Source organism: Cryptotermes secundus, unplaced genomic scaffold (genome assembly GCF_002891405.2).
Source record: "Cryptotermes secundus unplaced genomic scaffold, Csec_1.0 scaffold205, whole genome shotgun sequence".
Classification (NCBI taxonomy): domain Eukaryota; kingdom Metazoa; phylum Arthropoda; class Insecta; order Blattodea; family Kalotermitidae; genus Cryptotermes; species Cryptotermes secundus.
This window is the reverse complement of record NW_019731570.1, coordinates 206,029-216,758: the sequence shown is the minus strand read 5'-3', so window position 1 is coordinate 216,758 and position 10,730 is coordinate 206,029. Positions and strand designations below refer to the sequence as shown.

General features: G+C 41.2%; 1 protein-coding gene across 4 annotated transcripts in view; it reads right to left on the bottom strand.

Moving 5' to 3' along the window:
* Positions 1–3,100: 3,100 nt before the first annotated feature.
* The window catches only part of LOC111867078, a 49,885-nt gene continuing 42,255 nt past the window's right edge, over positions 3,101–10,730 (bottom strand). For all 4 annotated transcript variants that reach the window (XM_023856563.1, XM_023856562.1, XM_023856564.2 and 1 more), the window contains exons 7-9: positions 8,501–8,584; positions 7,455–7,732; positions 3,101–3,921 (exon numbers count right to left, since the gene is read on the bottom strand). In XM_023856563.1, the coding sequence (XP_023712331.1) occupies positions 3,899–3,921; positions 7,455–7,732; positions 8,501–8,584 (385 nt within the window). In that variant the 3' untranslated portion in view covers positions 3,101–3,898. The remainder of the gene's footprint in view (positions 3,922–7,454; positions 7,733–8,500; positions 8,585–10,730) is intronic.

Below are 10,730 nucleotides of genomic sequence, written 5' to 3'. Positions count from 1 at the left end.
GGAAAATGACCGCAAGGGTTCAGTTGAAAGAAAGAATCACTGGTCGCGAGTCTCAAGGGGCTTGGGTCCAACACTGATTGGCAGTAAACCGCCAGACGTGAAGTAATTTTGACTTTGACTTTGAGTTCGAGCTGTATTGACAGAAACTCTTTGTATATCTTCTATAAATGTTACTTAGTATAGTGCAATGACAAAGGACGCACAGGATCCATAGTGACCTAGACGCCGTGACAGCGCGGATATCCTCCTACTGAAACTACTGTGCAGAAAAACGTAGGGCCTACATAGAGCGACCTCCGTCCCTCGTCGAATAGGAGGCCCCATTTCTAAACACGTACATGTCTAGGGAGGAACAAAAATCTTGGTCTTGGATCTCGATGAGACCTGAAGTCAGGAATGGCCGTGCTGGCGAGGAGCCAATAGCAATACAACCGACTGACCGATCTGCAGACAGACGAGTTTCTTCTGAGTCGGAAGTGAGTGCTTGCCTGCGATAGCGACTTGGTAGCCAGTGGAGGCCAGACGCGCCAGAAGTCAGTGGCTAGGAATTGTGGCCGTGAGGCGCTACGAGACAGTCGGTAGCCGGTAAGGAGGTGAACACGGAAGCTGAGGAATCTACGGTGTTGGGAGCTGTAAAAGGCAACGACTGGTGAAGACACAGTAGACTGAGAAGGCTTAGTGTGTGCCGTGGTGAATTGTGAAGAGTGTTAACTCGCTATAGTGCAATAGTTAATTGTAGTTACGGTTTGTAAGAGTTCAGTAAATTCAGTTACCTATCCAAAGCTCTTGTATAGTGGCAGTATGCACACTAATGGTCATTCAGAGCTTTACTTACATGAATTAGAGGAAACCATTTTTCGTCATTTCTGCGTTAACGGAAGGTCAAATATTTGGGTAATTCTCCGCATTTAAGGCGTGCCAATATTACGCATGTGGTGACTCCGAAGAATTACCCCACACTTTTTTAAAAGCGAGCAGTTTGTTAAAATATATTTGCAGTGTCTAATCATTTTTTATTTCTCTTCATGCTGCAACGTTGAAGGAAGTTATCTACTCATGATATCTTGTTGCACATACAGGTAGTTTCCAGGTCGTGATTACTGATAACGTACCATACGACGGCTCAGTTTACCTAAATGTAAATAATCCATAACTCACAGACTTCTTAGTTTTCTTCATGTTGTTCCCTGGTACCTGTATTGATACAGAATTTGCAATTGAATATGCTGCGGAGGCGATTACAGTGGTCGCGTGGTCTAATGCCTGAGTTGTCTTCGTCCTCGAACACAGGGATCGTGGTTTCGAATCCCACTTGAGGGACGGATGTCTGTGTGCAGGTAGCTGCCTTGCCAAGGGCTGTTCCCCGCTCAAGGAATCTACTGACTGTGGAAAAGATCAGGAAGCTTAAAAAGCGACCAAGGTCCAACAAACGGCTGTAGAGCCACAGATGGATGGATGAATGACTGAATATGGCGCGGAAGTTTATCCGCAAAACTGCCGGAGGAATTGCAGTGAAGAGCAGCTGCTGGCTGCTACCCCTACTGTAAAATCAGAGCGGTCCCCCTGAAAGTATAGACAGCCTGCAGAACAGCAGATTTTACAGTTCAGAGACACATGAAAACCGGCATCACGGGCAGTCCTCGGATTTATCGTAAAGCCACGTCTACACGAAACCAAGAATAAAAATTAGCCGAGCATATTTTGAGGCCCTAATGCTAACACCAACAGAGCACGTCATGTTGCGTATGTTTCCGCTGAAGTTACCGTATTTACGCATGTATAGGCCGCAGCACAATTTTCAGAGAGAAATTATAGAAAAAATAATTTTCTTGGAATATTATTTCAGGAGTATTACACCCTGTATTACTAATTATGAATATAATTTCTTTTAATGAAGTGTGATTTCGAATATTTCGAATATAAGCCGCACCCCAGTTTTCCTCTTGAATTTTTGGCAAAAAATGTGCGGCCTATACATGCGTAAATACGGTAGTTCTAATTCGGCAACTAAATTATCTGGTAAAAGCCGGTTGGTCCTCTTTCTTAAAAGGAATTCCAGAATCGGGTTGAGGAATCCGGAAGGCACAAGTGGTAATAGAATAAACGGATTTAATGAGGGCGTGTTAAACCGTTCCCTCCATAGTCTAGAGATGGCAATGGGTAAATACAGTTTTCATGAGTACATCACGTATAACACGGATTAAATAGTTTTTTGTAAGATTTGAGGCTTTCACGGCGGTGACTATGAAGAAAGCAGTCTTCTGGGATTTGGCACCGTGTATATATGGTGTTAACCGACGTTTCGGAGGAACGTATCGCCCCCCTCTTCAGGGTCGGTTAACACCACATATACACGGTGCCAAATCCCAGAAGACTGCTTTCTTCAAATAGTTTTTTGTTTTCGATTTTAGCACCGGAAAGACCAAAGCAGATAGGAGTTGCAGCTTATCGAGAACCCGAAAATAATATTACTTCCGTTTGTTCAGCATCTTGGAATCATGCTCCATCGACGTTTCGGAGGAATATACCGTCTCCAGCGTCTTCCTGAAGATGGAGGCGATACATTCCTCCGAATCGTCGGTTCACAGAAGATTTACTCGGCGCCACATCCCAGAAAACGGCATTTTTTTAGACAGGAAATGACCACTTCGAAGATCTAGGTGTAGGTGAGAGATTGATATTGAAACTGATCTGTATGACAAGGAAGGGAGAGTCTGTCTTCGGACAGGAACCTTTGTCAGGATATCGTCAGCATGGAAATAAATTTTCTGGTTCGACAAAGAATGAGGAATGTCTTCATTGACTGGGCAGCTGTTAAATTCTAGAGGTGTGAGCTGCGTTTGTTTAGTAATTAACTTCGCTATTTATATGAGAAAATGATATTGTCTGATGCTGAAATCTAACAGAATTTCTGAAGGAAATTTTGTATAGGCTTGTTATCAATTCATGCTTCCTTTATAATCAGGAAATATGTACGTAGCTTTGAATTCTTATACTTTTTGACTTCGCAAGACACAAGCAACGATCTGTAGTCCTAAATTAGAAAACTAAATTATGCCGGAAGTCGTAGTATGAAGTGGAGGCAAATGAACAACGTATGTCGTACAACAGAATTTTAATCTGGCCGTGAATAACTGCAAATCTTATTACATATTTTGAAAATTTGTCCTAATTTTAAGTGATAGTCACAGTTCTAGGAACATCAATTCTCACATTTGCTAATTTTATTAGCCTTCTAAAATACATTGGTGACTATATATACCACCTGCTTTAACATTAGAAAACTTAATTCTGAGCACACCTTGTAGTAATGTGTTTCGTAAAAAAAAAACAGTGATTATTTCCCTAACCAGCACTGACTGGTTGGTGTTTATAAGGGAGGCGCTGCAAGTTTACCGTGAGGTAAGAACTGAAATTTTAAATCCATATAAGAAATTCGTGCTTCGAACTTATATAAATTTCGCCTCTCACATGGCTATATGAAGTGCCGTGATCCTGGTCGAACTTCTGCATTTGCTTTCTCACCATGCGTCGTCTCACTTCCTCACTGACTGCGGTGGATTGGCGGTTCTTTAGGGCACCCAAATAACCTGTCGAGTATCTGCAAATCTCACTTAGGTGGTTCAGAACTCTTTGCCATGGGCATACATGGGCTCCCTGGGGCTGTAAACAGAACACTCAGGGCGTTGCCCATGGCTTGAATGTTACTTTGTTGTCCAAACAAGTTTAAACTAAGTTCAGATAATTGTTGGAGGCTTTTATCCTCTTAGGTTATGATGATGATGATGATGATGATGATAATAATAACAAAATAATTTTTTTTATAATGTATGGTTTGCTGCAGTCGGTATTCTGATGACTTGCAGTCCAGTATGGCTTCCTCCGTCACGAATTGCTCCTAGTAGCGGCTTCTTTCCAAATCTGCAACACGCACAACAAACGAACCAGTTTTGATACGTAACTCATGATCCTTCTCACTGAGAGGTTGTATCTGCCAAATTGTTTGGACTTAAGGAGAATAATAATAATCGTAACTAGAGTTGAGGTTTTATAGTGGTGAAAACTGATGTAGTCTTCTGGGTTATGACACTTTGAACCATCCGCGGACTATAATCTACCTACTATCGCCATCGTCAGTCAATGACGTAGACCGTTACGTCACAATTAAAAAGTAACTAGATTCTATTCTCAACATACATCCGGTATTCATAGGCCGGTGAGAAATTAAGAAATTCTTAACGCATTTCTTTCCTTATCTAAGGTTGACTGCACAAGGTATGACACACCCTGGTCCACAGGAGCCCCCCACTGGCCCTTGTCGTGAGACAGACGAATCCAGTCCACACATTGCCTTAATATCATTTTAATTTTCTTCTGAAATCTACATGTAGTTCTTCCAAATGGTTACTTTTGTTCAGGCTTTCCTACCAAAAATTTGAAAGCATTTTTAGTCTCTCAAACGCTGTCGCCCCCCGCTCTCCTTTTATATGATTGGTTAAGGATCTGTGTTGTTTGTTAAGTTGTTTCTCATTTCGTTGTTTTATTGAACGCTGGCCGAAACTCAGAGGGCGGCAAACAACACCCCAATCTCCCGTTTTCACAGACGAGGCACGGAGACACAAACCTCAGCTGTTCAAGATTTTAAATATTAAGAACATTAATAATATATTTTTCACTTAAACACGTTTTAACTCAATTAAAAATCTTTACATAAAACTTTAAGCTTATGTACTATGATCTATATAATAGTATGTAAGATTTGAGGTTTTCACGGCGGTGACTATGAAGAAAGCAGTCTTCTGGGATGTGGCGCCGTGTAGATATTGTGTTAACCGACGTTCCTCCGAAACATCGGATAACACAATATCTACACGACGCCACATCCCAGAAGACTGCTTTCTTTATGTAATAATAGTTCCTTAAGTTGTTATTGCCTTCTGAAAATGGTCACAACTGATCGAAACATATAAAGACATTATATAAATATACAATATACTGAGTCACACTGGACGGTGTTGTCAAATCACTTTATAATAATTAACTAGTGTGACGGACCAGAACGAATAAAGTTAAACACGTAGTTTCTGTACTAATGTTTGCTTTATGGACACCGTTCAAACAGGGACCTGATCTGCTTACAATATGTATCGGATTGGTGCAAGGACACCATCATGAGTTGTAACAGGACTGTAAGTCTAGAACACGTTCGGCAGTGCTCACAGTTTCCGCGTGCTCCGAATGGCTTTGGTGAATGCGTTGGCAGTGTTAGTACATTAAACACGAATATTATTTTGGATATTTTCTATAGTCTTGAAGCTTTTCTAGCATAATCTTTTTGACGGAAATTTGAACTATTTCCTTCGTCATTCATTCATTCATTCATGAGTAATCTGTCAGACGACAGGTCCACAGCCTCTTCCAAAACAGTTCCTCCACTTAATGCGATCTTCTGTTTTTGGGAAGAGACTATCCAGGAAAAGTGATAATGTGGTAGTTTTTCCATTTGCTTTCCACATCGCAGTACAACAGCCGTTCAAACCACTCTGGTCACGCCTGTTGCTATACGAAATTGAACCATGTCGAGCATCATTTGCTCTGTGCTTCAAGTCGCTGCTGATGACGCTGCTTCCGGCATCAGTTTTTGGTGTCTCTCTTCGTCTGATGCCTACCCTTTGACCTGTCCAGCAAGGTAGGCCCTGCCAGTAGCTACGCTACCGCTGGTATAGCTCTCAGGGTCCTTGGCATACTCAAACCACGATAAGGTGGAGACACCAACGAGGGGGCCTTCGTCATATTAAAGCGAAAAAGGATTCTACATTACCGGGACCAGTGGAGGGCTCTTGTGAACATGGTAATGAATCATCGGGTTCCAAAAAATGCTGGGAAATTCTTGAGTAGCTGCAGATTTTGCCTCTCCTCAAGAAGGGCTTAGCTCCATAAGTAAGTAAGTAAGTAAGTAAGGATTCGGCGTAATTTTGCCCGTTAAAAGCATCATTGGATCGAGAGAGCCTGACCATCTCTTTCTAACGGACCCGGCTATCAGGAGTGTTTGCTTCCTTACATCTGATGACAGAAATACATCCAGTTTTCGAAATATAGTTTCTCCGAAAAGTCTAGACAATAGACAGTGAGCAAAATAATATTCGCATTTATTGCAACGCAACATCGTCAGGAACATTAAGTAAATTACTCACCAAGAGTTCTGATTACTACTTTTGTATTCATATTGTGATAATCTTTGTTATGATATCGTGTAGTCTGGTAGATGTGTGAAAGATGTTGTATTGTAGAAGAACACAGAAATAACTTATACCGCTGTGAAAGCCTGAAATCTTATTGTCATGCGTTCAGTGCACAGTGTGCAAGAAATAACTCATACATGGGTTGTTATGTCAGTCGGTCCACATTAGGATAATAGCTAGAAGAATTTTGATTAAATTTTGTATTATGCCATAGGAAGTCGCCCAAAATTCATTCATTTTAGTTTCATGCAATTGGTATTGGAAACTCAGAGGCAGCACGAATTTGTGAGGCGGGGCTGACACTATAGTCATCAGAGAAAATGTGTTAACCGTAGTAACCGCGGTAACCATGCTAATAATGCTAATCGTGTTAAAGGCAAGGGCAACAGCCATCGTAACTGCAGAATCGATAGCAATATCGATAGTACCGCAGGTAGCTTCAGCAACGAGTTTTCCTGCTTTAACTGGAGTACATAGTGTAAGGCGATTTTTTTGGAGGGTAACTCTTACCTATACACCACTCAACAGACAGTATTATTAAATCTTAGTGCGGTTTTTATACGATTTAAAAGTCATACAGTAGATATATGCGTTTATTTTTAATGTGGATTTATAACAATGTTTTTTTTTAGAAAATGTCCAATTGTTGGAAAATAAAACTGTTGAAAAATTGAATTTAAAGTTATAATTAATATTGTTAAAGTGTAAATTAGAGGTATCTGGGACATTTGAAAACAGCTAATTCAAAGAGCGCATGTAATCATTTTTAAATTGCGTTATGGGTTGTGCCTTTCTAGTTTAGTGACTCTGATTACTTCAATTCTTGTGGTTTTTATGGTTACTGTGTTCACGCCATCTTGGATTTCTGGTGGGCAGAATGGCCTTCGGGCATATATCCTCTGAGTACTTAAGTTTTCCAAGCCAACTCTCGTTCCACCATCGCTTCCACGCTCATCTGTTATCACCGTTCCATGCAACAGGCCAGATAATGGCCGGAGTACATGTGGGTTCAGTGTCACCCCACCCTACGAACAAAAAAAAAATGCTGAGTGAATGTGAGGGCGAATAGGCCGTGTTATATGTAGTTGAGTCACATATTTCTCAGCCGACGGAGTGGTTGTTTCCCAGAAGGTAGGCATATTTTGATATTTCCCGACATCATGCTACAGCTTTAGCTCTGAAAAGGAATTTGGCTGGAAGTTGAACGCTTACAGTTGCTATTCCTGTCCATGTTGGGTGCCGGCGCGCCGCGGTGGTTCGCCGACACTCCGTCCTCGGACCAGGTGGACGTGCTCGGGCGATTTGTCTTGCCGAAGTGCAGTGTATAATCAGGAACTGGTACAGGGGGTTTCTCCAGTTCTTCTTCCACCACCGGCGTTTGTTTCTGCTTTGGCTTCATCGGCACGTTCCTGGGACCGAAGTAAGACCATGGGAGCTGACTTCGCAGCTCGTCTGGCGGCATGGAGCCTGAGAGACGGGAGCCATCTTTCCTGAGCAAGATTCAGAGTCCGTGTCACACGAGAGAAGAAATGACCATTGCTTCACGTGTGCATGATGAGGTCCCGTTTATGTGAACTGTAGTGGAGGAAATGCATCGCGGAAGCGTTACATGAAGAGTGTTTTGAGTTTATTACATGAATATTGTGTTGAACATGGTCAGACCCATCTTCTCGTCAGAGAGGATGTTACATAAGGACTATTACCGAAGAGTTCAGTTGGAAAGAAGTCTGGTCGTGGTCTTCAAGGGTCCTGGCACCAAGACGAACTGACTGGCGGTAAACTGCCAGTCGTAAAGTAACTTTGACTTTCACTATGAGAAATCCGTGTGGAGGCGGGGACGAATACCTCCACCGTGACCCTGCGAATCTTAGGAGTCTCAAATCTGAGAGAGTAAAATATGGTCGCGTGTTCCAAGGGACTCGGACCTGAGAAAGACTGCGCTGTCAAATACCAGCAGCATATCAGCAGAGGAGGTAATCACGTAATATTTTGGTTTTCTTCAGAATAAANACTGCAATACCGATTAAACACTGCTGTTTATTTTCCTCATCTTCTGGTCCTATCGAAAACACCAAAAATTAGCTTTGTTTCGCTTTTATAGTCAGGATATAATGATAAACTTACAAACAGCGACCTGCTTAGATTAATCATATCCAGACACCCTCACTGATATGTTTCTTCACAATTTCATAGCATAGCAGTTGTGTTTATTTAAAATATGGATATAGTATAACATTTAAGTATGAGAGTTCCCTCACCAGTTAGGGTCCTTGAGTCGATCATGGGATGTTTGTGGAGACATCCTACTCAGTGGCTTCACTTCTTCATAACTTTGGGGACGTCTGTAAATAGATAAGCTTGGGTAAATGAGACAGCCATGGAGAAAGGGACATATCATGGCAACGTCTTCAAAGTTTCCTTTCATTAATCCTATGGATGCTGAACTACACTTCGGTTCAAGGATTCGTCTGAAGGAGGAAGAATACAACGCACGCAGTCACAAGGGAAGGACACAACACAGGACACAATATACACAAGAATATAGGAAGAGTACTCCCATAGGAGAGGACTGACGTAACTCGCGAATTTGAAGTGCGGCGCATAGATGATAAATCTTGAAAAGTTTTAATATATAAATTTTATCATTATACATGACATAGTTACATTTTAATCATTTTATAAAGGAGACATGATGGCATACAGTGCAATGGTTTGACGTAAATAAAACCACACCTGAAGATGGCACATTAGTGCCGAAACATGTAGTGAAGAGAAAGGTGAAATTGTGTGCACTGTAAGACGGTTAGTACAAATACACATCATGAACGTGAATCAGTGCAACAGGACGCTAAAACATAACATAACACTAGGAAGAATAATGTGAATCACAAATATTCACTAAAGTGGTTGTTCAATTAAAAAAAAGTGCTTAGAGAATAACTGGATCTTAACAGATAATTAATAGTTCAATAGAGAAGTTCATTACTTCATTTTTTATTGATTTACTTGGTATGTCATGGCGAATGAGCTGCCTGAACTTATAGACGTAGCAGGAACATAAGAAATCTAGCATAATGTTGTTTGGGAATGTCACTGAAAGAAATAACCTATTACACCTTAGTATAGATTGGATCATAGAGTCATTTATGTTCGTCATATATTCGTCGATACAACTTGCTATATGGTCATAACATGTTTTCACAGAAGGTNCGGCGCCACATCCCAGAAGACGGCATTCTTCATAGTCATCGCTGTGAACAGCTCAAATCCTGCACAGGATTAACAGCGTTCTTTCTCATGCTCTTATTATGCAATGTGGAATGAATATGAATGATAATTATCATTCATTCATCATTATTAATGATTATAATCATTAATAATGATGGATGTAAGGATTTGGGATGGAGCAGGGAGCAATACGTTTGACCGCAGCCAATCAGACGCTGAAATTTAGAATTCTAGCTGAGCGGTACTCGAGTGTTAAAAATATCCTCTCCGCCCCTTGTCCGTCAGTCTTGAGGAGGGGTGCAGATGGGTCAGTTTTGTGGCTATGTGCAGTTTCATCTCCCGCCAATAGCACAAGAAATTAATTTTCGAAAACGACGGCAGATGGGGCTGTAATATAACATAAAACAGCTTCGACTAATGTTAGTAATAAATTTAAATTATTGCCTAGAAAGACTGCAGACGGGATATTACTGCGGCCATAAAATTAGTGTCGAAGACAAGCCGATTTTTATTGAAGCTGTAAAATCAATATAACTGTTCATAACAGTAACGTTACAGTCAGAAAATGTGAATTGTGCATGTCGGAGTAATAATTTAGATATTAACAAACATATCAGTGTTTCGTCTTTTCTACGCTGTCTCAAGGGGCGTCACATCTTGCAAACAGTATTGCCTGAGATTAGCCAGAATCTCTAAGATTGAACTGCACTAGCATCAGAAAGAGGTACACTAGGTATCAACATTGCACACAATGGAGAAGGCGGCCGACTGAAGACAGAGGAAAAGCTGCGCCAGGAACAACCCACATCCGTGCAAGGTCAGGTACAAGATGTTACCCCGAATTCTCAACGAACAAAGGAGAGCCAGTGGGCAGCACTAAACCAGCTTTACCACTACATCTGCCCTTTCTGCCCGGAGGATATCATTGGTTGATATGGATCTTAAGGTGATAGACTCTAACGATAGGTAGAGGATGGAAATGGTTCAAGATAAATATTTGAGTTATAAAATGGTTCACAACACTTACTACCGGAAGTGAATTAACAATAAATTATCATAAACACCCAGCAATAAGAAAACGGAAAGCTAATTGGATTGGTCATATCTTACGCGGTAACTGCCTTCTAAAAGAAGTTATTGAAGGAAAGATAGAGGGGCAGATAGAAGTGACTAGAAGACGAGGAAGAAGACGTGAGGAGATGCTGGATGACCTTGGGGGCCGAAGAGGATATTTTCATTTGAAGGAGAAAGCTCTAGATC